General features: G+C 39.3%; 1 protein-coding gene across 1 annotated transcript in view; it reads left to right on the top strand.

Moving 5' to 3' along the window:
* Window positions 1–13768, top strand: part of LOC124775974 (beta-glucuronidase-like) — a 114052-nt gene extending 100284 nt beyond the window's left edge. The window contains exons 11-12 of the mRNA XM_047250818.1: window positions 8021–8159; window positions 13605–13768. Of these exons, the coding sequence (XP_047106774.1) occupies window positions 8021–8159; window positions 13605–13768 (303 nt within the window). The remainder of the gene's footprint in view (window positions 1–8020; window positions 8160–13604) is intronic.
* Window positions 13769–27851: the final 14083 nt, after the last annotated feature.

Raw genomic sequence — 27851 nt, 5'->3', positions numbered from 1 at the left:
CAATAAGACCACAGGTACTGCCTGTGTCAAAATAGCTGTGTATGTAAATCCCCCACATGCCTGAAATCTTGCCTCTACTGCCCCACCAAGTAGTCTATGTTGGGGACTTTTAACAGTCATCATATGCAACAGAAATATAAGACCAATGATAGCAACAATAGATGGACCAATGATATCAATCTACTTCTGCTATTTGATGCAAAAGGGATCTTATAAATCAGCAGCCTGGAACCTATAATACAACCTTGATTTGTGCTTTGAGCAAAGACGATAAGAACATACTGCTGCAAGCAACCTGCAGAATACTTCAAGACTTCCCACATAGCAAACACTGATCAGCTCTAATTGAAATAGGAATAACCATCCCCCTGATCAGGTCCTATTCCCACTCAGATGAAATTTTAAGAAGGCAGACTGGAAGAACTTCTCCAGCCACCATGGCAAATGCTTAGGTTGGATTCCACCCACTACCGGAAGCTCTCAAAGATTCACAAGAATCGTGACTGAAACAGCAAAGAGGACCGTCCCTAGATGATACTGCAAGTAGTGCATACCAGGATGGAATGTTCAAAGTGAAGAACTATACAAGGAGTTCCTCCAAGGTGGGGACAGAGAGATATCTGATGATCTGCTACTCACACTAGACATGGCTGGATGTGAGAAATAGACAGAAACAGTCCTGAACATGGCCTTCAAAATACCTAGCAGAGAAGTGTGGGCACTTTTAAAGAAACTAGGCAGAAGTCCTAAGGATGCGAGAGGCAAAGAGGCCTCATACTCAGGCGGAACTGGAAATGATGAGGTGATTTATTCAAGAACCCTACAGGACAAAAGCACACACCACCCATATCGAACATGAATTTACAGCTCTGACAACATCTAGCACCAACCTTACTGATTTTTCCCAGCCTTTTAGTGTTGAGGAAAAAACAATGGCACTCAAAGCAGTTAAAACAGGAAAGGCACCAGGGCCTATGCAATGTATCCTGAATTCCCCCTTAACTGTGGTAAATATACCAAAGATGGCTGGCACAGTTCTTTAGTGATATCATGATGAGAGGGAGAATCCCGAACAGAATTAAAATGTCTAATGTCATCACTATACTTAAGCCAGTGAAACCAAGCAACAAGCCACAATGCTACCACCCAACAGCCACTCTTAGCTCTTGAAAGTTCTTAGTTCTTGAAAGAGTAATCTACAAAAGAATCTCGGCTACAATACTTGAGAAAATTCAGATTGAACAAGCTGGCTTTCACCCAGAAAAAAGCTTTACAGGCCAGATAATGTCTCTCATGACCTATACAGAAGCAGGCTTTCAAAAGAATTTTAAAACATTCAGTGCACTTACGGATCTTTCAACAGCTTATGACACAGTATGAAGATACAGTCTTCTCTACAAAGTCACTCAAATAGTTCCATGCAGAAAAACAGTTGAACTTATTAATAGCATGTTTGCTGGGAGGTCGTTCAAAGCCATACTGGCAACAGCTCTTTAAGGACTGCCTCAGGGATCTGCCCTCACCCCACTCCTGTTTAATCTGTACATATCCGATATGCCTGAAACTTGATCTCATAAGTTCGGATACATCAGTGACTGGGTGCTGCAGTGAGACACTGGAATTTTTGGATAAATGGAAACCACCTTAACAACTGATCTGGCAACGATGGGAACATACTTTCAGAAATGGAGACTGTAACCAAACACCATCATTTGTGCAACAGAGCAGCAACATACAACTCTAGGTCTATTTTGGTGACAGACTACTTCACTGCAATCAGCAGCCAAAATATCTAGAGGCTACATTGGACTAGACCCTGTCCTGCAAGAAGCATCTGGAAAACACTGCTGCAATGATATGAACTAGGAACAATATCCCATGAGCTATGCAGAACAACTTGGAGTTCTTCTGCTGAAACTCTGCACACTTCAGTACTTGGACAAGTTACTCTGCTGAAGAATATGGAGCTTCTGCACGGCTAAATAGTGCACTCACGCAAACTCTCTCGAGGCACAACTGAACAAAATGATGAGGATTATCGACGGCACAATAAGATCAATCCCCATCAAATGGTTGTCCACACTGTGCCACATTCTGCCCCCTGGACACTGACGAGAAACAGCTCTGCACCAGGAGTTGAAACATACACAAGGCAACTAGAATCTCCACATCCATCAAGATGCGGTTATCCTAGAAAGAAACCAGATTTGATCAAGAAAATAGCCATGGAACAGTACACGTCCTAATTCACCTTAACAGACTCATGAGAAAAAGACTGGACAAAGACTTTGTCCTCCACATTGCCAAAACATGCCCTGCATTAGAAAGAAACCCCATGCCTTTGACCAATCACATAGAACATGGACAACATTTGGCATAATACGCACCAGTCATGGCAGACGAATAGACTCTTTCATGTATAGAACAGTCAAGCAGCCTAGCAAATCGTTTGTCATATTGTTAAAGAATGTTGCAACAAGGTCTACTGTGGAACTTTCAACTATTTCCTGACGGTAGTGAATGATGCAATTGATTATATTAAAAATTTAGATGTCTGTCTGTAAATTACATGGGTTATTGTTTGTGATATCTCTAATAATCTGTTAAAAAACACACAATAAATAAATTAATTAATTTTTATTCACAACAATCAAACTTATGAATAGTGGCCTTACAGTAAAACAAACAAAACAGATGTAACTGGATTTCTCATGAAACTTGTGAAATTTAGCCAGTGCAGTTAAAGCTTGCATAAATGACAACATGTGATAGCAGATTCCATAAGTAACAACTTATTTAACTGATGTGTAAGTACAAAGTTCTGAAATGCCTCACCTTCACAAAAGTTCAGTAGTCTGTCTGATGAACAAGATACAGTTTAAGATCTCACATTATTGTCCTACAACTCACATTCAAAATGTTGAAGTCTTTCAATCTCTCCTGAGTCAAACTCTCTCTCTCACTCTCTCTTTCAAGATACATCAGGAAATATAAACAAACATGAACTGTTTATATTGAGTGTCTTTATGTACCCTTTTCAGTGGTGTGCTCAGAACTGTTTTGGTGACATATGTCTACATTAATGACCAAATGATTAATTATATAATTAACTACTAAATACATCTTAAATCTGCACATATGACACATTTGTGTAACCATATGTAATTAAAATAAGCTGTAATACTGATTGCACTTGAGGCCATGACGCAAGGTGATCAGTGTTGACAATTGATTTCTTCAGCTATTGTTTAATATCTTGTCTGTGACTATATGCATCTGGTATCTGTGGGTTTTGAATTTTTGTATGTTTTTTTGTATAAGTAGGTCTACTGATTTATACACACTGACACAAGTTTCTTAATCCTCAGAGCATAACTATTAGCTAATTTGTCTCCTTGACATAACGTGACTAGATTTCTGCAATGTTAGTATGGGATATATTCCTAATTTGACAGGAAGCCCACCATTGCAGTTTTGCACCCTCAGTGAATGTAGTACTAGTCAAGTTACCTTTCCACAGCAGCTAACGAATTCTGGGGTTCATTGATCTTTCTGTTACCTAAGGTGACTTGTGCCTACCAGCCAGTGCCAGTGACTCCCACACCCCAAGCTTTCAACCACTGGTCACTGACCCAAGTAGAGGAAGAGTCACTAGCTGCATCAACAACAAGAGTGGCATCAGTAAAATCAGCAACATCAGTAATACCAGTAATATAAATGTCCTCAATATCAGTAGTGGTACCAACTACATTCCACCAGTTACAATCCTGGTACTGCAAAACACATCTCCCTGGCGCAAGCAACCAGCTCTGCTCTCTCTACAAGATATTATTACAGTTTAATCCCAACTATATACAGCACATCTCGAAAAGTTGAAACCCTTGCTACCAAATACCTCGAACAGCACTTCAGACACCAGATCCACAAATTATCAAACTTGTTAACATCCTACTCCTACCTCGGAGCACCACTATCCATCAAGACTTGTTCTACCCACAGCGAACCCCCACGTCAACGCCTAATAGCACTCACACTCTAATTAGCTGACCTTTTCAACTTTTCATAGTCTCCAAACTCCCTCTCAACACTCGATGAAAACCCAGAACCCAAACAAACTCAAAAGCTTGTTCCACCAAAAACATCAATTCCACAGAAGTTTCAGCCCTGTCCAAAGGCATCACTTAAAGCACCATAGGCAAGGTTAACGATGCTGGACTCATCAAAGACCTACTCTCATCTCCTGATCATTACAGTGGAAACACTTCTTTGCTACCAATCCCTCCAACCATAGCTAACCTAAACCCAACATTGAAAATTTCCCCTCACAATTCATTCCACCATCCAACCATGACCCCTCCACCCCCCCCCCCCACCCTTCCCACCTAACCACCCCTGCTCACCTTCCCTACCTTGAACTTGGCCTCGCCATTCTTCCCCAGGTCCCTTCACAATAACACAAACCTCTCAACAGAAGAAGGGCAACAATTCACAATCTCAAAACAGGCCCTGATTTAATCATCCTCACTACAAACAAAGGCTCCAGCACTGTCATTATGAATCACAGTGACTACTTGATGGATGGCTTCTGCCAATGGCCTGACTCCTTCAGCTACAAGCTCTGCCATAGTGACCCCAACTCAGATATCCAACATAACCTCCAATCCATGCTGAAATCCTTATGCCCATCCCAGAATCTCTCCCAAGTTCATCTGTCTCAGCCCAATGACCCCCTGCACACCCACATTCTATATGCTTCCCAGAACTGTTCTACATGCTTCCCAGAACCCATAGACCTAACAATTCCGGATGCCCTATTGTAATTGGTTATTGTGCTTCCACTGAAAGAAGTTCCACTCCTGTTGACCAATACCTCCAACCAATCCCTTGAAGCCAACTGTCTCACATCAAAGATACCAACAACTTCCTTCACCAACTCTCCACCATCTCCATTATCATCTGGACCCCTACTCATTACTGTTGATGCCACCTCCCTAAACAGCAACATCCTTCATGCCTGTGACCTTTCCACTAGTGAACACTACCTCCCCAGACTTCTTTCTGACTTCAAACCCACTACCTCATTCCTCATGCACTTTACCAACTACGTGATAACACACACTACTTCTTGTTTGCGGGAGAGGTATATACACAAATCCAAAGAACAGCTATGGGCACCTGCATGGCATCCTCTTACGGCTACCTAGAGGAAACCTGCCTGTCTGGTTCAGATTCATTGATGATATTTTCATTATCTGGACACATGGTAAGACATGCTAACCTCATTCCTCCACAATCCCAACACTTTCTCCCTCACCCACTCCACTTGATCCTCCACAACACCCAACATGCCATCTTCTTGGATGCTGATCTCCACCTCTCTGATGGCTCCACCCACACTGATATCCATATTAAACCAACTAACCACCAACAATGCCTGTATTTTGACAGCTGTCACCCTACCACAACAAAAAAATCACTGCCATTCAGTTTGGCCACCTGTGGATAGCTTACCTGCAGTGACGAGAATTCTCTTTGGAATCTGTCTGACTTTCTTTCTGTCGGTCTGTCTGTCCATCCATCTGTTGAGGCCCCATTTTCCTCATGAATGGACACACATACCAAGTTGAAGTTTGTCAAATTCCAAGGTCTATAGTCCCTTGACAGTGTCGTAACTGCATATGGTTATTTATTTGGCATATTTGATACTCACAAAGTCACTCATCAAAATCTACAGGGTACTTCCCACCGACCTAGAAACATGAAATTTGGCAAGTAGCAAGCTTTCACAGTAAAAGTACAGGAAAAAAATCAGAAAATTGTTAATTTGTATTCATATGACACAAAAATATTTCCACTGTCATTTGTTATCCAACTTCAAACTTAAAATTGAAACCTTCTTGAAGGTTTTGGAATTTCCGGGACCAACATCTTCGTAGTATCAGTGTCAGTAACAGGCAAAAATCATTGCGATTCTCAATTCTCAGGATATCTGAATCAGTGGCAGATACATATGGGGGCCACCCACATTGCCACCCGCATCACCCCCACCAGTCAGCTCGCACACTATTCGTTCATTTCTTTCGTCAGTCCACTCAATTGAATCGAGTATTTGTATTTTGTAAGTTTCTGTCTGTCACATAGGGATCAACTTAATGGCTTAGTTCTGTTGAACACTCATCCTGACATTGATTGTCCTATTGACGATGTAATTAAGCAATTTGCCAGGAAGAACAGGCACGTAGCATTCATCATTTAATGAAGAGAAACCACAATTGTAACTTTTTTATGTGATAAGATGGTATTGTCTTGTAAAGTAGAGTCTCAATTATCTGATCTTCGGTTATCCAACCTTCTGTGTTATATGACCCTTTCACCGCTCTGGCCTTGCGCCAGCCGATGACAGGTCAGTGACTAACATGTTGTTTGTTGATAGTCAGTTCATTGTCACAGTCTGCTACTCCTCACTCCTCAGTGCTAACTTAGATCTGTAGTGGAGTGGACGTGTTGCGCTTTGTTTACTGTAAAAATTTGTGGTGATGGCTGCAAAATGGAAAAAGGTGGTCGTTTCAATGGAAGAAAAACTTAAAGCTTTAAAAAGAATAGACAACGGTGAAACTTTATTAAAAGTGGCGCAAGATTATAATGTCGGGAAAACAACAGTTGGAGACTGGAAAAGGAACCGCAATGAAATTGAGAAGTGGTGTTCTCAGCGAGCAACCTTGGCTGTTTTGGAAGATTGGAAAACCATGAAAAAATGTGATTATGAAAAAGTAAGTGACGCTTTGTTCCTATGGTTTACTCAACATAGAGATACAGGTGTACCCATGTTGGAACCTATTTTGCAGGTAAAAGCCTTACAGTTTCGTAACGAACTAAACGAAGGTAAACCTGATTTCACAGCTAGTATAGACTGGCTCGATTGATGGAAGGAAAGATACGGAACTCGGCAACTTAATGTCTGTGGTGAAAATCTTTCAGCAAATTTTGAAGCTGTTCAATTGTTTAGGAATAAACTTCACAAGGTATTGGACAAGGAAAACTTAACAGGCGATCAAATTTTTAACTGCGACAAGACTGGTCTCAATTACAAAATGTTACAGGAAAATCAAGAAAATTCTCCAGATGATGAAAATCTACAGCAGCAAACCGAAACAGAAAATACTACCCTGCTTTCATTGTTACGAAAAGTTCTGGGATGTGCTGACACCACAGAAGGTGACATACATGAATGGATTGTCCAGGATGAAGAATTTGAAGTGACAGATGATGAAATAGTCAACAGTAAACGAAAAATAAGAAGACAAAGAAGCGGATGTAGTGGAGGAAAGTGCGCCTAAGATTCCTCACAACGAAGGACACAAGGCCTTAGAAACTGCTTTAAAATATGTAGAGTAACTGGAGGAAACATCGTATACTGAGGTTTTACTTCTTAAGAGACTACGTGATTTAGCAGCAAAAAAACGGCAAACAGCAGGCAAACAAAAGTCAATTACTAACTTCTTCGCACAGTAAATATCTATTCAGTCTAATTTGATTTGTATTGTATTGAATGTTTAACTCATTGGCCTACTTTAATTTAATTTTTGTGTTTTTTTGTATTATTTTCCGTGTTATCTGACCTTCCCGCTTATCCGACCTTGCCACGGCCGGTTTAGGTCGCATAATCGAGACTCTACTGTATATGTGTATAATCAGTTTAAATAAAAATTTCTTAAACTTTGCAAGTGACTTGATTATTTTTTATTACGGTAAAAGTAAAGATGGCCCAAGGTATCTTTAGCGCCACCTCCTTGAGGTTTTTCTGTATCCACCACTGACCTGAACTGTCTATATATATAATTAAGTTTGTATGGAATGCCCAGAGTGTGAGTCCTACTTTCATCTGGCCAACATTTTTACATGAAAACAGTTATTTTATATAATTTTTATTATTTTAACAGAGATGTTTTTTATCTATTGATGATTAGAAATACATAGTAGCAATATTGCAAATCATAACTAAATCTTTTCTTCAATGCAGCAACCTGAATTCATGTGGTCAGAGGAGTACCAAGGAGCTTTATTTTCTGCATTCTTCAAAGCTTTTGACAAACTTCGAGAAAGAGATTACTTTGTTGGGGAAATGATATGGAACTTTGCAGATTTCCAAACTGCTCAGAGTAAGTAATCAACAACAGCATAATGATTTAAGGCACTGATTGCCAAGAGGCTGCCACTGATCACAGCAAAGCCCCATACCTGACACCAGCGCCTGGCCCTTTGCAACTTGATTGTAGTAATAATAATAATAAGAAGAAGAAGAATAGGCCTCTGGTATGTTCTGCCAGTCGTAAAAGGCGACGAAAAGAAAAAACCACTAATAGGGCAAACTCCCCTTTTAGTGTGATTAGTTGGTTCAGGACAGAACTAATGAAGCCTCGGACAAGTGCTGTCATGGTCGGGGAAGACGCTTGAACCCTATGCCCATCCACAATGGTAACGACACTGCTAGCCACGCGGAAAATGATTTAAATCCAAATAGAGGTGTTTTGCAGGATATGCTTCCTGCAACCACCCTAGAAGGAAAACAAAGACAGTGGATGAGATGGTCAGATAAAGTTAACAGACACCTCATGTTCTGTTATTACCAAGCAACAAACTTAGGAACCAACACAGCTGGATACAGATCACAAGTATACACATCATTTATTACCAGATACCCAGAATTAAAATTTTTAACAGAACAACGACTAGCTGATCAGATCCATGTAATAATCAAAAATAACAGGATACCCCAGTCAGAATTAGAAAACATCAAACAACAAGTACAACAAATACTGGAACAAAATAATGTGCAATCAGAAGAAGAAGAAAATACAGTAATGGACTCAAACATCCCAGAGCAAACAAACAAAGAACAGCACACATCAATTAAACAATCAGAGGAAAACAAAATCTTAAGACAGCCACCAGAACAAGCACAAATAGAACACGAAGTGACACACATGTTAGATATAGAAGAAAAATTTCAGCTGACATATATAGAATACAAAGACACAAATACAGACATTAAACCATTCTTGCATAGACCACCAAATAACCCACAAGTCGAAACAACAATAACAACTATCAACACAATCATACACAACAAAATAAATGAAAATACAACTACGGAAGAGTTACAACTACTGGTTTATATAGGAGCACTCACTACACTAAATATACACACTAGGCAGAGATCAGAACCAACCAACACACAGAAGAAACCCACAAAACCAGCATGGCAACACAGGCTACAGATCAGAATAGAAAAACTGAGAAAAGACATCGTACAGCTAACACAGTTTATAAGAAATGAAATATCAGACAAAAAACGAAAAAGGTTAGGTAAAATCTCACAACAAGAAGCGATAGAGCAATTAGATGAAAAGAAGCAGAAATTACAAGCATTGGCCAAACGACTTAGAAGATACAAAAAAAGTGAAAATAGAAGGAAACAAAACCACACATTCAACACAAACCAAAAGAAATTTTACCAGACAATAGATAACACACACATTAAAATAGACAATCCACCAAACATAACAGACATGGAACACTTCTGGAGCAACATATGGTCAAAACAGGTACAACATAATAGACATGCACGGTGGATACAAGCAGAAACAGACACATACAAGATGATATCACAAATGCCTGTAGTGATAATTTTTCAAAGTGAAGTCACCTGAGCAATTAATTCTACGCACACTTGGAAAGCCCCTGGAAAAGATAAAATAGCAAATTTCTGGTTACAGAAGTTCACCTCAACACATTCACATCTAACTAAATTATTTAACAGTTACAATGCAGACCCATACACATTCCCAGATACACTTACACAAGAAATAACTTATCTGAAACCTAAAGATCAAGCAGACACAGCAAACCCAGCAAAATATCGCCCCATAACATGCCTACCAACAATATACAAAATATTAACTTCAGTCATTACACAGAAATTAATGACACATACAACACAGAACAAAATTATAAATGAAGAACAAAAAGGCTGCTGCAAAGGAGCACGAGGATGTAAAGAGCAACTGGTAATAGATACAGAGGTGACATATCAAGCTAAAACCAAACAAAGGTCGCTGCACTACGCATACATTGATTACTAAAAAGCTTTTGATAGTGTACCCCACTCGTGGTTGCTACAGATATTGGAAATATACAAAGCAGATCCTAAATTGATACAGTTCCTAAACATAGTAGTGAAAAATTGGAAAACCACACTTAATATCCAAGCAAATTCAAATAATATCACATCACAGCCAATACAGATTAAGCGTGGAATATACCAAGGAGACTCATTAAGTCCTTTCTGGTTCTGCCTTGCTCTGAACCCACTATCCAACATGCTAAATAATACAAATTATGGATATAATATTACTGGAACATACCAACACAAAATCACACATTTGCTATACATGGATGATCTAAAACTACTGGCAGCAACAAATCAACAACTCAACCAATTACTAAAGATAAAAGAAGTATTCAGCATTGATATAAATATGGCTTTCGGAACAGACAAATGTAAGAAAAATAGCATAGTCAAGGGAAAACACACTAAACAAGAAGATTACATATTGGATAACCACAGCGGCTCCATAGAAGCGATGGAAAAAACAGATGCCTATAAATATATAGGATACAGACATAAAATAGGAATAGATAATACAAATATTGAAGAAGAACTGAAAGAAAAATATAGACAAAGACTAACAAAAATACTGAAAACAGAATTGACAGCAAGAAACAAGACAAAAACTATAAATACTTATGCTATACCAATATTGACCTACTCATTTGGAGTAGTGAAATGGAGTAACACAGACCTAGAAGCACTCAATACACTTACACGATCACAATGCCACAAATATAGAATACATCACATACATTCAGCAACAAAAAGATTCACATTAAGCAGAAAGGAAGGAGGAAGGGGATTTTTCGACATAAAAAACATATATTATGGACAGGTAGACAATTTAAGAAAATTCTTTATAGAACGAGCAGAAACTAGCAAAATACACAAAGCAATCACTTATATAAATACACCGGCTACACCATTGCAATTTCATAACCACTTCTACAACTCTTTAGATCACATAACATCAACAGACATGAAGAAAGTAAATAGGAAAAAGAAAACACTACATGGCAAGCACCCGTATCATCTAACATAGCCACACATCGATAAAGACGCATCCAACACATGGCTAAGAAAAGGCAATATATACAGTGACACGGAAGGATTCATGATTGCAATACAGGATCAAACAATAAACACCAGATATTACAGCAAGCATATTATTAAAGATCCCAATACCACAACAGATAAATGCAGACTTTGCAAACAACAAATAGAAACAGTAGATCACATCACAAGGGGATGTACAATACTAGCAAATACAGAATACCCCAGAAGACATGACAATGTAGCAAAACTAATACATCAACAACTTGTCATACAACATAAACTAATAAAACAACACGTAAACCACACACAAGTATGCACCACAAAATGTACTGGAGAATGATGAATACAAATTATACTGGAACAGAACCATTGTAACAGATAAAACAACACCACATAAGAAACCTGACGTCATACTCACCAATAGAAAGAAGAAATTAACACAACTAATCGAAATATCCATACCCAATACAACAAATATACAGAAGAAAACAGGAGAAAAAATTGAAAAATACATCCAACTGGCTGAGGAAGTCAAAGACATGTGGCATCAGGATAAAGTTGACATTATACCAATTGTACTATCAACTACGGGAGTCATACCACACAATATCCACCAGTACATCAATGCAATACAGCTACATCCAAATGTATATATACAACTACAGAAATCTGTAATTATTGATACATGTTCAATTACCCGAAAGTTCCTAAATGCAATGTAACATATACCGTACAGTTAAAAAAAGTCACGCTTGATCAAGGTCCACGTCACTTTCCATTTTTAACCAGACATAACGTCTGAGAAAGGAAAGAAATAATAATAATAATAATAATAATAATAATAATAATATCATCATCTCCCTTCAGCCAAGTTCTTGGTGATGTGTTTTTCAACCATCAGGCTGTAAAAGTCACTCAATGTGTGTCAGCATTCTTTGCTGGAAATACCAGTTTCAATGGTGCAGTAAACCATTCTGACATATACAAATTTGACAAACTAAACAGATTTAAAGCATGTACACTGGCTTCAACATTAAAAAACTGAATATTTACTGTATTGTGTTGTACATTCAACTATTGTGTGTCAAGTTGTGCATGATTTGCCATGCTAAAAGAGCAAATTCAAGTTTGAACTACTAGAATCATCAGTGTATACACTACATCACATTTTTACACAAATCAGGAATGATTTGCATAACAATTTGATATGTTATTTACAATACTGATTATACAGGGTGATTCAAAAAGAATACCACAACTTTAGGAATTTAAAACTCTGCAACGACAAAAGGCAGAGCTAAGCACTATCTGTCGGCGAATTAAGGGAGCTATAAAGTTTCATTTAGTTGTACATTTGTTCGCCATTTCAGCCAATAAAGTTTTTGGTCCCTTTTTCTTCGAAGGTGCTACTGTAACTGGACTACAGTATCTGGAGATGTTAGAGAATTGGCTGTTCCCTCAGCTCGAACAAGAAGCACAACAATTCATATTTCAGCAGGATGGAGCGCCACCACATTAGCACTTATCTGTCCGTAACTACCTGAACGTCAACTACCCGAGGCGATGGATCGGCCGCCAGGCAGCCCGTGATAGAGCACTTCATCACTGGCCTCCAAGAAGCCCTGATCTTACCCCCCCCCCCCGATTTTTTATAATGGGGGTATGTTAAGGATATGGTGTTTCGGCCACCTCTCCCAGCCACCATTGATGATTTGAAACGAGAAATAACAGCAGCTATCCAAACTGTTACGCCTGATATGCTACAGAGAGTGTGGAACGAGTTGGAGTATCGGGTTGATATTGCTCGTGTCTGGAGGGGGCCATATTGAACATCTCTGAACTTGTTTTTGAGCGAAAAAAAACCTTTTTAAATACTCTTTGTAATGATGTATAACAGAAGGTTATATTATGTTTCTTTCATTAAATACACATTTTTAAAGTTGTGGTATTCTTTTTGAATCACCCTGTAGTGATTCATACATTTACATACATTTAATCTAAAAAATAAGCCTCCCATACTTGTCCAATAACAGATAAAAATTTTCAAAACAGTACGGCAGAAGTTACATTTTTGGTGAAAAACCTTGTAAGGATGTATGTCCTACAGTGAGTACGTCAACTTCGTGTACCTGGGGATGATCCAATGATTTTTACAAAATTTCTTGACACACTAAACCACTTCCTACTCAAAATAATAAGTCACATTCTTGCATAATAGAAATTTGTGCACCAGATGATAGTGCCTCACAACGGTCTAGTAGCTTAATCCTTCCACTGTCACACTCAGACACTTATTGGAGACAGAAAATAGGCCAAGAGCATAACTAACTATATAATTTGTTCAACAATTAATTTAATATTCACTGATTAATTGCAGATTCCAAACGTGCTGCAGGAAATAAGAAGGGAATCTTTACAAGAGCACGGCAGCCCAAAATGACAGCACATATGGTGAGACAGCGGTATTGGTCCCTTGCCAAAGAAGATTATAATGTAACACTTCCTGAAGATCTTAACCCCTATGTTTGCAGTACTTGCTGAAATTGGGGAAAATGTGCATCATCCACCGTCTGTACCAGACATCAGCACATCACTTGGTCTATACTACACCTATTTATTAAGAACTCAAGATTTTCTTTTAAATAGAAGTTTTATACACAAAAAAGAACAGATACACGGAATTATTTTGTCTACTGCTAGCTGCGGATCCATATACATACTTGAGCACAGAAGTTCTAGAACAAGTGAGGAAATCCAACTGCCATATTTCTATTAACACTTCTGAAAATATATTGTAGGTTATGATAAAAATGTTGATTTAAGTAATATTTTATATGTTGTGTAACATGCATGTAACTGTATTAAATTTTGTTAATTCCACACTAGAAGACACTGTGCAGTCAAAAATACCATGCACTGTTATTCTTATTAACAGTGATTTAATCTTACAGTTTGTAAAGAATGTAGTTTTTTTTTTTTTTATTTTGTAATAAAACTGGAATATAAAATGAAGCTTTTACAGTGAAAATGTGAGTCAGTCCAAGCTGCATTATCTTGTCAGATGACCTCTTTCCTGCAATACATAACCCTCTGTTGTGTGCTGAGGATTATGTATCCAGTATGAGATTGAAGTACTGTGTTCTTTAAGCATGGACCATGAGCATTTAATTTACGACACTCAGAAAATTCTAGAATAAGTTTTTGGTTTCATAAATAATATTAAATTAAAATAACTGAAAATTTTTGCATTAAACAGTATAGCAGCAATCATCAATGATATAAATTTATTTATTCCACATTCAACTATATAGGTACCTCTCTGTATTATCATAAACAGAGTTTCAATAAAATTTAGAGATAAGTAGATGTTTTTTTAACCCAGTCTAGCGTGCAGCTAAATAACACGTACCACACAGTTTCTTGAAGTATCAAAGAATTAATTGCTTCTCTGACATCAAATGTCAACAGAGTTATTTTTATGTGAATGGATGCTGTCTGTCTTCTTTCAGACGTATCTCAATAGGATGGGTGGGAATGTAAGCCAGAGAGTGTGAAGAGATAGTCCACACATTTTTGATACAGATTGTGTCCAGATGGTGCAGTGGCTAATACAACTGCCTAGTAAGTTGGAGATCTCAGGTTCGAGCCCCATTCCGGCACACTTTTTCATCTGTTGCTGCAGATTCCACACTACGTCCCAATGCAGCTGATATCACTAGTTCCTTATCTTTCTTTCACTTTTTCCCCGCTCCACCTTCAGTTACATGGAGTTATATTTCTCAGTGGTACTTTTTATTGTAATAGTTCATTTGTGTTTGATTTTTAAAAGTTTAGTACAAAGGGAAGAGAGATCATCATTTACTCCTTCATTTACAAATAATCTGGAATGTAGATGACAGTGACCACGTGCATGTGAGTGAGCATGTTTGCAATCTTTAAATGTACTTTTAAATGGGTCTATCTGCTACACAATATCTCCTCTATGTGGTGAGCAGCAATCTATCCAGTTCCATCGCAGATTTGCCATTGTTTGATTTCTACCATAATTTTTCATGCTTGTGGTGCTTCTAAATACAGCACTAAAAAGTAGTTTTGCCAGGATATGGTAATGATATTTATGGTACTGAAAGAATTTCTCTCATTTCCAAATATCTAGACATGACACTGACAACATTGATAATGAATGTTGATAACGCTAAATATCATCACAACAAATCATTCATGGGTTATGAGTCCATCCATTTTACCAAAAGTGCTGCACATCACAACACAAATGATTTCATAAGTTGCTTCACTACGTAGGCCATTTGCATAGTCCCTTCCAGAACAAGTTTCTCTGAACTAGGGAGGTGAGACTTGTCTCACCATCATATCCTGCACTCTCACAATGGCCCTGGCCTAAACATCCACTAACCTGTTTCCCAACGCATCACCTTATCTGTTCTATTCTCCCTTCTGTCCACACCCCCCCCTCCTTCTCCATCAATATCATGTCCTGTTTTCTCCCACTACTCTGCCCTCCCCATGCAGACATCTCCCTCCCCCCTTCTGCAGAACCACCCCTTTCTCTCCATGTTCCATGTCTCCCTCTTCATCTCCACCTTCTTCTCCTAGTGCCATACTAAATCTCCCTGCTCTCATGGCAATGGCCCCTTTTCAAACATTTAATTTTCATGCTATTTACAACATACACTATACTATCGACTCCTGCTGTCCAACCTGACTGATACACAATCATTGCAAGAAACTTCACCTTTTCCAGTTCCACCAATCTGGTCTTTCATAAACGTACAGTCCATGGTCAAGCACATACCTGACAGCCTCTACTCCTTTTACAAAATCCTTTTACTCTATGACCAGAACCTCCTGGATGCCAACACTGCAGTAGGAACTCTTGACCTGCGACGACTGGAACAGCATTCCCAGTACCACTGAGGAAACTGTCCCGGCTATTCCTGCCTTGTGCCCACATGGGATTTATAACCAAGGAAAAAGCTTACTGCTCTCACTTCTCTTGCCCCCTCCTCTGTCAGCCCTTCATAGCTACCCACCACACCTTGCTGACTTATTCCGCCTTCCATATTCCCAGAAACTCCATCCACCATCCATGAAACACACTGCTCTTAAGCATCCCTCCCATAACACTGTTGTCAACCTTTCTGCTAAAACTATGATCCCTCCAGAAGTCACAGTACTTTCTAAAGACCCGCCTCTAGCCTTGTATGAAGTTCATGATGCTGGACTTATAAAGGACCCCTCATTTCTTTACTCATTCTCTGCCACAGAAACATTTCTTCACCATACACCCCACTGTCAACAGCCAACCAAAACCCCCACATATAGCCCTGTTTAAAACAGTTTCAAACTCCCTCCAACTGTGATACTCCTCACCTTTCATCCAGTCATCCCTGGTAATCTTTCAGGAATTCCTTACTTCTAACCTGGTTTCTTCTTCATTTCCTATTCCTTGTCAGTGAGTTGAACATTAATCCTTTGGAATTCACAGCTATCTGTAACCTGAAAACCAATCCTACTCTATCATCCCTCCCAGAGACAAAGGCTCCACCACAGTGGTCATTAATTATAGTGACTATGTGCCTAAGGGTCTCTACTAACTTTCCAACACCTCTGCATACAAACCTTACGACCATGATCCTATCCCAGAAGTTCAACATGACATTCAGCGGCTCCTCAATGCCTTAGGTCAAGGCCTTAGGTCCACACCACAACATAACACCTGAACCCAACTCCTTCCTCACACTAGCAACCCCCTATGCTCCTAGTTTTATCTAATCCCCAAACTCCACCAACCCAAACCAACAGGTCTCCCTACCAGTCATCCTATTGTGCCTACTCCCATAGAAAGAACATCTGCATTTGTTGACCAGTACCTCCAAGCTGTTTCCATAACCTTCCACCGCGCATTCAATACACTGCTCACTTCCTTAATCGCCTCTCCATAGTTCCTGAACCATTAGCACCAGACTCTGTCCTGGTCACTGTGGATGTGACAGCCTTATACACCAACATCCTCAATGCCATCTTTGCCAACATCTTCCTGATACGAAGCCCATCACCTCTCTCCTTATTCTCCAAACCAATCACTTCCTGACCCACAATTATTTCACTTCGAAGGTCAAATCCATAAACAAATCCATGGTACTTTAATGTGTACTCTCATGGCACCATCTTCTACCAACTTATTTCTGGGCCATCTGAAGGAATCCTTTCTATCTAGTCAATAGCTAAAACCCCTCATGTGGTTCAGATTCACTGATGACATTTTCATGATGTGGACTCATGACAAGGGCAACCTCCGCTCCTCAACACTTACTTCCAAATTCACTTCACCTAGTCCTCCTTAACTCAACAAGCCATCTTTCTAGATGTCAACCTCCACCTTTCAGATGGCTCCGTAGCTATGCCTGTTCATATCAAGTGCATCAGCCACCAACAGTACCTCCACTTTGATAGCTGTCACTCATTCCTTGTCAAAAAGTTTCTTCATTATAGCCTCATCACCCATGGACACTGCATCTGTTGTGATACACGTTAGATGTCAAAATATACTGACAATCTTATCAGAGCTTTTATTGACAGACAATATCCTACTCAGCTCATCCATGAACAGCTCTCCTGTGCCATCTCCTCCTCTGACACTAGTAAACCCATTAACCACCACCAACCAGCACTCCTCTGATCATCCAGTACCACCCTGGCCTTGAAATGGTCAACCACATCCTTCACCAGGGTTTCAACTACCTCTCATTGTGCACTGAGATGGATATCCTACCCACATCACTCAAAGTAGCATTCCGCCGCCAACTCACCTTATAAACTATCATTTACCATCCCTATTCCAACCCTGTTATCAATCCTGCACCCCAAGGGTCATTTCCTAGTGGTCGGCCCAGATTCAAGACCCCCCATCTACCCCTCACTACCTCTTCCCATCACAGGCATTTCCTACCCAATAAAAGGCAAGGCTACTTATTAAAGCAGCCATGATACATATCAGCTATGCTGCAATTATTACACAGCACTCTATGTGGCATGCCATGTAACCAACTGCCTACTCACATTAAAGGCCCAAGACTAACTGAGGCAGATTTGACCACTGAGTTGCTCAACATGCTGCAAACTGTAATACAAATGAGTTACACAGTTGCTTCACTCCACAGGCCATTTGGATACAACCTTCCAGAACAAGTTTTGCTGAACTACATTTGTGGGAATTCTCTCTCCAGCATATCCTGCACTTTTGCAATTGCTCTAGCATAAAACTCCACTAACCCATTCCCCAATGCCTCACCTTACATTTTCCCTTCTCTCTTCTGTTGACACCACTCCTTCCCCACCCAGATCGTCCACTGTCTGCCCCCCCCCCCCCCTATCCCCCTGCACCCACTCCCCACTTTTGCACTCCTCCTTTTTTTCTCTCCTCTCCCTGTCTCCCTCTTCATTTCCACCTTTCTCTCCTTTTTCCTCAATCTCCCCCCCCCCCCCCCCCTCCCTCTTTCTATATCTCTTTTATGCTCTGTGCCCTGTACTCCCTCCATCTTGTGCAACCACTGTTTTATCTGCTGAAAGACCTGCCTCTTTCCCCCTACTCCCTTGTGTCCTTCCCTATTCCGTCTCCATATCCCTAAACCCAGGCAACTGCTTTCAATAATTGATAATAAATAATCAATCTCACCATGGCCATGGGAGTGTACATTTGTGTGTGTGTGTGTGTGTGTGTGTGTGTGTGAGAGAGAGAATAGGTGTACTTTTACTGCAAAAAGAGCAAGAGTTTAGAAGCTAGTGTGCATAGTGTTTCCTGTCACATTTCTATGCTCCACACTTCAGTCCACTCTAGATGGTTAGTTGCCTTTCCCTTATTTTGAGTAACTATTTGCCTTGTGTAGTCTGATAACTTGTAAAAGTTGAGTCATGAGTATAAAGTATTAATCCACAAGGAAATCATCCACTAATGAACCCAAAAGTTTATCCTGTGTTAATATTAGGTGGGATTTGTAGCTATGCATAATGACGTTTGTCTTCTTCCTGTTACTGGTTAGATGTCCCATTTTAAAAGTGTGGTAATGCACTGTTCTCACAATCATTATCATTTTGTACAACTTATATTTTAGATAATGAACATTGATGGCCATGCTTTACAAAAATACACACATGATGAGATAAAGATGATGTATCCACACACCTGTTATACTGTAGATGCATTTGAAAATGTGTCATGCCCAAAACTAGTAGTGCTAAATAAAGTATTTTAAAATACAGTGTGGTGGAATGTTGTCTTTCCTGAAGTAATACGGTCAACTGTCAGTTCTTGAAGTGATTACTGTAATGATATTACAATGGATATGAAGAGAGTAGGTTTATATTAAATGTAGAGTAACTCCTAGATTCATCGGCTAGCAAAAATCAGAAACCTAACAGATCAAAATGAAAATTTCTGTTCCGACACTGACAATGTTGAGTGTTTATGGAAAAAGTTCAAGGCAATCGTAAAATGCGTTTTAGACAGGTACGTGCCGAGTAAAACTGTGAGGGACGGGAAAAATCCACCGTGGTACAACAACAAAGTTAGGAAACTACTGCGAAAGCAAAGAGAGCTCCACTCCAAGTTTAAACGCAGCCAAAACCTCTCAGACAAACAGAAGCTAAACGATGTCAAAGTTAGCGTAAGGAGGGCTATGCGTGAAGCGTTCATTGAATTCGAAAGTGAAATTCTATGTACCGACTTGACAGAAAATCCTAGGAAGTTCTGGTCTTACGTTAAATCAGTAAGTGGCTCGAAACAGCATATCCAGACACTACGGGATGATGATGGCATTGAAACAGAGGATAACACGCGTAAAGCTGAAATACTAAACACCATTTTCCAAAGCTGTTTCACAGAGGAAGACCGCACTGCAGTTCCTTCTCTAAATCCTCGCACAAACGAAAAAATGGCTGACATCGAAATAAGTGTCCAAGGAATAGAAAAGCAACTGGAATCACTCAATAGAGGAAAGTCCACTGGACCTGACGGGATACCAATTCGATTCTACACAGAGTACGCGAAAGAACTTGCCCCCCTTCTAACAGCCGTGTACCGCAAGTCTCTAGAGGAACGGAGGGTTCCAAATGATTGGAAAAGAGCACAGATAGTCCCAGTCTTCAAGAAGGGTCGTCGAGCAGATGCGCAAAACTATAGACCTATATCTCTTACGTCGATCTCTTGTAGAATTTTAGAACATGTTTTTTGCTCGCGTATCATGTCATTTCTGGAAACCCAGAATCTACTATGTAGGAATCAACATGGATTCCGGAAACAGCGATCGTGTGAGACCCAACTCGCCTTATTTGTTCATGAGACCCAGAAAATATTAGATACAGGATCCCAGGTAGATGCTATTTTTCTTGACTTCCGGAAGGCGTTCGATACAGTTCCGCACTGTCGCCTGATAAACAAAATAAGAGCCTACAGAATATCAGACCAGCTGTGTGGCTGGATTGAAGAGTTCTTAGCAAACAGAACACAGCATGTTGTTATCAATGGAGAGACGTCTACAGACGTTAAAGTAACCTCTGGCGTGCCACAGGGGAGTGTTATGGGACCATTGCTTTTCACAATATATATAAATGACTTAGTAGATAGTGTCGGAAGTTCCATGCGGCTTTTCGCGGATGATGCTGTAGTATACAGAGAAGTTGCAGCATTAGAAAATTGTAGCGAAATGCAGGAAGATCTGCAGCGGATAGGCACTTGGTGCAGGGAGTGGCAACTGACCCTTAACATAGACAAATGTAATGTATTGCGAATACATAGAAAGAAGGATCCTTTATTGTATGATTATATGATAGCGGAACAAACACTGGTAGCAGTTACTTCTGTAAAATATCTGGGAGTATGCGTGCGGAACGATTTGAAGTGGAACGATCATTTAAAATTAATTGTTGGTAAGGCGGGTACCAGGTTGAGATTCATTGGGAGAGTGCTTAGAAAATGTAGTCCATCAACAAAGGAGGTGGCTTACAAAACACTCGTTCGACCTATACTTGAGTATTGCTCATCAGTGTGGGATCCGTACCAGATCGGTCTGACGGAGGAGATAGAGAAGATCCAAAGAAGAGCGGCGCGTTTCGTCACAGGGTTATTTGGTAACCGTGATAGCGTTACGGAGATGTTTAATAAACTCAAGTGGCAGACTCTGCAAGAGAGGCGCTCTGCATCGCGGTGTAGCTTGCTCGCCAGGTTTCGAGAGGGGGCGTTTCTGGATGAGGTATCGAATATATTGCTTCCCCCTACTTATACCTCCCGAGGAGATCACAAATGTAAAATTAGAGAGATTAGAGCGTGCACGGAGGCTTTCAGACAGTCGTTCTTCCCGCGAACCATACGCGACTGGAACAGGAAAGGGAGGTAATGACAGTGGCACATAAAGTGCCCTCCGCCACACACCGTTGGGTGGCTTGCGGAGTATCAATGTAGAATGTAGATGTAGAACTTATCTGAAAGATGAGTACGTGAACAATGGGTTCAAAACTTTCCACACGAGTGGTGAGTTGGCAATATTTGTAAATAATGCAAAGAAAGAAAATTGGTTATAATTCCCAATCAAAACAAAAAGCAAGGCATTCTGTTAACAGATGTAGTTTTACATGGTGCATATTATGTTGGATACTTCCAAACAATGCAGTAACTCCACAGAGTCTAGGAATATGCAGCCTGATGTACACAGACTAAGTGACTAAATAGAGGACACCATGTGTTTCATAGAATTTGGCACAACAAAAGAAGTGTTGTTTATTTTTTTCAAGAACATACTGGCACTGATATATTGATTTATGCAGGGAGACTAAACGACAGGGTCTTAGTCCACCATTCCCTGCGCCAAAACTGAGTAAGTACCTGTAATTAATGTAAAACCAGCCAGTATCATTAAAGAGTAGTGGGAAGCCTTTTGCTAGCTCTTTATTAGACACAATTTCTTCAGAAATTAGTGACCCAAATTTAGCTTTTGCATTCGATGATTAAAATATGGTGCATTTTCATCCCCCTCATTGTATAGTCTGCACTTGGGGACTTTTTTCTCTGTACCCATCATGTGTAGGTGTTTTTTAACATTCTCATGGCCAGTCACTGGTCCTACTATAAGTTTAACCTGTCTCCTTTTTGAGCCCAGGATTACAGAACTTCTCTTGAAACATGGCTTCAGCATCATTAGCTTACTCTTAGTCCAATATTCTACATGTTGCCTCTCAATCCAGCTACATAGTTTTGTTATTATCACCATCTTAGTGATGGCTAGGACAGGATCTAGTCCAATAAATGGAGTCATAGCACTTGTCCTGACCAGCCCATCAGCTTGTTCAGTGCCATTGATTCCTGAGAGACCAGGGACCCAAAGCAGATTTACCCTGCTCCTTTTCCCTAGCTTTGCAAGAGCTTCAAGTCATTCTGCAATGATCTTCCCACTCTCTCTAGTCTGGGGTGTACCTTGTATGCTCCAGTCCCAGTGCCTTCACCTGTGTTGATTCAGGTTAAACCAGATTACTTCTCCTGAACAGTATCAAAGTCCATTCTTCCACTGCTCCTTATTTCCAATTATTACCTTGAAAGTTTTATTGAAGTATGTGGAAACTGTTAAATAATCAGCTGGAATTTCCCTTAACATTCATTTATTTACCAAATTCACTATACTGCTGTGGGATTCTGGACTAGGTTTCCAGTTTTTAACCTGTATGCTCCTGCTGTTATAGCTGCCTCCTTTGTAACCCAAAGGTGTAATAGGGACATGTCCAGCATGGTCTCCCTCTCAGTAGTGGGTGTGCTGCTAATTCCACCTAGTATGGCTAAGCAGGCCAATCTCTGCACCTTGGTAAGCTCCTTAGTAGCCACCTTCTGTTGTAATTTATTCCACCATTCTGTAGTCCTGTAACTTATGATAGGTCTTATTGTAGTGGTGGATATCCAGTACATGCTCAAGTTTTTACCACTGGCCTTTCTAGTGCACATAGTAGCACATTTTGCTTTGGAACATGTTGTTGTGGTCTTCAGTCTGAAAAATGGTTTGATGCAGCTCTCCATGCTGGTCTAAACAGACACCCTGTCCCTGCACTCGACCTCTTCCTATCACATGTCAGCACAGTCACAAGTTTCTGCTGAACAGAATTTGAATGGCAGTAACAAACTAACATCACTTGCTCCTGCTACAACCTCTAGAACTTACACTGAAGAGAGTTCCAAAACAAACATTTTTAGTTACCAATGAGGTACTAAAATCTGAAATTAATTGGCCTATGAACAGAGTCATGCCTCATTCTTCAATAAGACATTCTGAAAACACAGCAGACATATTCCAAATTACATTTCCCGGCAACATGATTGACAAAAAAAAAAAGTTCCAGTTACACAAAGATAAGTTGTCATACATAATTACTTATGGACTTGGCGCTTATATCCAGAACCTACTAACTAACAAAGTCAGGAAAGTTGGATTTTTTGTATGTCCTATGATGAGAGTTTAAACAAAGTTGTCCAAAAGCGACACATGGATTTGGTGGTTTATTTCTGGGATGAACAAAATCAGTCTGTATCTATAAAAAATTTAACTTCTATGTTTTTGAATCCTGCCACATTTTCTGATTTACAGTCAACATTCCTGGATGGTGTGAATGATTTGAATTTGTCACCTAAGACTGCAACTCAAATTTCAAACGGTGCGCCAAATGTGAACTTTAAGATGTTGCACGATTTGCATGCATTTGTAATCAGTGAATAAGATAATCAGCCACAAATGTTTAATTGTGATACTTGCTTACTTCATGTAGTGAATGGAGCTTTAAAAATTGCTCACAATAAAAGTGGTTGGAATGTACATGAATTTCTTAGGGTGATATGGTACTTTATGAAGGATTTTCTTTCAAGGAGGGCAAACTTCTTAAATATCCCTGGGTTTTTCCAAGTTTCCTCTCAAATTTTGTTCTATAAGAGGGGTTGGAAATACTAAAGACATGAAGAGAGCACTTGAACTTAGTCCACATTTGAAGATTTATGTTGCTGAAGGACATTAAAGGCCACCTGAAAGTGAAAACTTCAAAAACATTTGACATGACTTAGAAGACAAATTCCTCTGTGCAAAACCTGAATTTCTTACACTATTGTCAATTTAACTAAGTATCAATAAAATGACTCTCTCTTCCACTTTTTGTACAAAGATTTGTTCATTTTAATGTATGGGATTGCTTGTTGGTTGAAAAAAAAAAAAAGAAAGGTTATCAAAATGGTGACCAGTCCTACCAAACTACTTGCTATTGATGTTACCGAAGCATGTAATCATAAAATGAGTCATTATGTAGATGTTGGATTTGGTGCCACTGCTGCTAGCAAGAACTACCCAGAAAAGGGTATCCTTATTTCCAGAAAAAAGTGCACAGGTATTTTGCATAGCCTGTATCCAAAAACTGCTGAGAAGATTCCACTGAAATTAAAGATAATAAAAGGTGCTTCATGTTCATTACTATGACAAGCTCCATATTAAGAAATTCTCGAATGTCAACTGCACTGGAAAAATGTATGTAAAAAAAAAAAGAACATGTTAACTCCATCAACAGCTGTCGTAGTGAAGAGAGAATACTTTAAATTTTGTGAACATTCTGAAAAATGACAAACAACTCAATCCTAAGGAGGACATACTTGATCACTTTTTGTTGAATTAACTGCAAAGTGCGAACTATGACATCATTGAGTTCGTAAAAAAGCTGTTAGGCATTTTTCATGGAAATGCTGCACTTGAAAGAGGGTTTTCTGCTACCAAAGAAGTTTTAGTTGGAAACTTAGAAGAAATGTTTACAATGCAATACAACTGTTAGGCAGTTTACTTAATAGTGAGAAACAACTGAATGTGGACACTGCAAAATCAGTGATACTAGCTGCAAAGATTGCTCCATCAAAAAGAATAGAACTCTTGAAAAACAAGAAATCTGATGGAAATGAAGTGGCGAGTCTTAAAAGAAGAACCGTTCAAGAAATAAGAGGGCTCAAAAATAAAAAAAAAGAGGAAGTATTATAAAAAAGGTAAAAGAACAAGTTAAAGTTTTAGAAGTTGAAATTTCAGGTTTAGCAAAGAAACTTAAACACCGAGTCTTTTACTGTGAAGCTTAAGATTTGACATAAATTTTGTATCTTCAAAATTGTTACAATTTCTTAAGGAAAATGGTAGTTTTCACTAGATTGCTGTGTTAAAATAGTTTGTATTTTACTTCATGTGATAATAAATATGTCTGAAAACAGTCATACCCCATCCTATGTGAGAGTTTAATGTTTTTATAGCATCTGATGAATGGTATACTACAAGTCCTACATAGTTACATTATTAATGCTGACATACAGCTTAAGTGATATAAGAATTCTCACATTCAGCTTTCATTTCAACCAGCTTTTGGGCTCATAAAAGAAGTGTTCTCATCATTGTACCATGTATATTCTCAAGAGGTCATGTATATAACTAAAGAGGTAATGAAAAAGTAATGAAAAGGTCTTGAATTGATCCTCTGAAAATCTGTAGACACCATGGAAATACCAATTAGCCACAACAGCAATGCTAAAATTTTTCATTTTCATGCAAACCTTTTTTAAAAAAGGAGCGATTTGTATTCGTAAAATTTTCATTGGTTTGAAATATTGTGGTGTTGTAGAATATGGGGAAAACTGGTCAGTGCTATTTTAATACCAATACTGATAGAAACAAGCAACAAAAGTTCAGCAATGCTGAAACAATACTCCCGCTCTTGCTTGTGTCATGGCTTAAGGTATGTGTGTACATGCTGTGTGCAAGACTTTGCCCACCTGGTCAATACAGTAGTTTCTTGCTGTCATCGCTGGACGTCTGTTCATTGCAGAATGGCACCAACCCTAGCATTAAATTATTTTTACAAAGTGAGATGGCAATGAAGTACAATGCTTCATAGGATTAAAGATTTACCTGCCATTTCTATGAAATAATAAATGAAAAGAGAAATTATGGCCACAGTAATAAATTACAGACTTAACAATTCATTTGCAGTATACAATAAAAATAGAAAGTGGCTGATCTGTTGCCTGTGTCTACATATATGCCTTTATCTGCTTGTAGCTCTTGAAAACATTTGAATTAATATGAAAAGTGAAGTTCTCTACTTTTGTTTTCACCCTTTAGCATTCTTTGTAATGCCCAAATAGCAGTATGATCCTTGACTACATCACCATTTTTTAGCATATTTTCAAAGAATTAGCATCACCAGGAGAATACTGATGTTTTTTGTTGTATTCAACCACTTATCACTTATTGGAAAAACAGCAAATTGTAAATGGACCAATTTTTCTTTTATTCACCTATTTAATTTAATATTTAGATAGATATTCAGCAATCACAGGCCCTGCAGACCACACGCTGCTTCCACAAACTGCCTCCATTCCTTCCTGTTTTGTGCCCGGTTCCACCAGGTGTCTTCAGTTCCCAGGGCTGCTAGGTCCTTCACCAGGTCGTCCATCCAGTGCTGCCTTGGTCGTCCAATGGGGTGTTTGGTTTTGGGTTTCCCTGCTAGTGCCATCTTTGTCTGTCTTCCATCTGGCATACGGGCTGCAGGGCTCACCCATTGTATTCGTTTGCTCTTTATCTTCTGTAGGATAGTTGGTTATTGCATCAGAAGGTAGATTTCCTCGTTTTTCCTCCTCCTCCTCCATTAACTAAAACTGGTTCCCATATCTTCCTCATTACTCTTCTTTCAAATATTAATAGTTTTTCCCTTTCTAGCTTAGTCGTGCTCCATGTTTCTCAACCGTACATTACTGCTGGGCATATCACTGTGTTGTAGATTTTCATCTTTGTGTTCACTGAAATCGATTTAGAGCCAAGCGTCTCTCTGAGGGTATGCATGAATTTCGTTCCCACTTGCTATTCTTTCCTTGATGTCCATTTTTATGTTGTTGTCTGTGATAAACCACGATCCCAGGTGTTTGAACTGGTCTACTCTCTTGAACTGCTTGCCATCTATCTCAAGAAATTCTATCTGCTCTTGTCTTCTTCCTAATTGCATGAACTCTGTTTTGTCTCGATTCACTTTGAGCCCTACCTTCTGTGCATAATTGTCCATTTTCTGGTACATTTCTTTCAACTCGTGCTTTGATTCACTTAATAGTACTATGTCATCTGCATATCTGAGACAATCTCTACTCCAGCCCACTCCTGTTGCCTACACTCTTTTATTACTTCCTCTAAGATGACATTGAACAGAACACACGAGAGAGCATCCCGTTGTCTGAGGCCTGTCTCAATCTCAAATGTTTCTTATGTGGCTCCTCGGAAATGTACTGCTGCCTTTGACCCTTCCGTACAAGCTTGCACCATTCTCACAAGCTTCTCAGGGATTCTGAAGTCCCGCATTCCATTGTATAGGCTATTCCTGTGGATGCTGTCATATGCACATTGAAAATCAATGAACAGGCTTTAGATATCTTTATCATATTACCAATGTTTTTCAAACAATTGTCTTAGTGTGAAAATGTGATCTATTGTCGATCTGTTTGGTCAAAAGCCAGCTTGGTACTCCTGTATGTTGTTCTCTATGAATGGTTGCAATTTTCTGAGGATAATGA

This window comes from Schistocerca piceifrons, chromosome 1, assembly GCF_021461385.2.
Source record: "Schistocerca piceifrons isolate TAMUIC-IGC-003096 chromosome 1, iqSchPice1.1, whole genome shotgun sequence".
NCBI classification, from domain to species: Eukaryota; Metazoa; Arthropoda; class Insecta; order Orthoptera; family Acrididae; genus Schistocerca; species Schistocerca piceifrons.
This window is presented reverse-complemented; position numbering and strand designations above follow the sequence as displayed.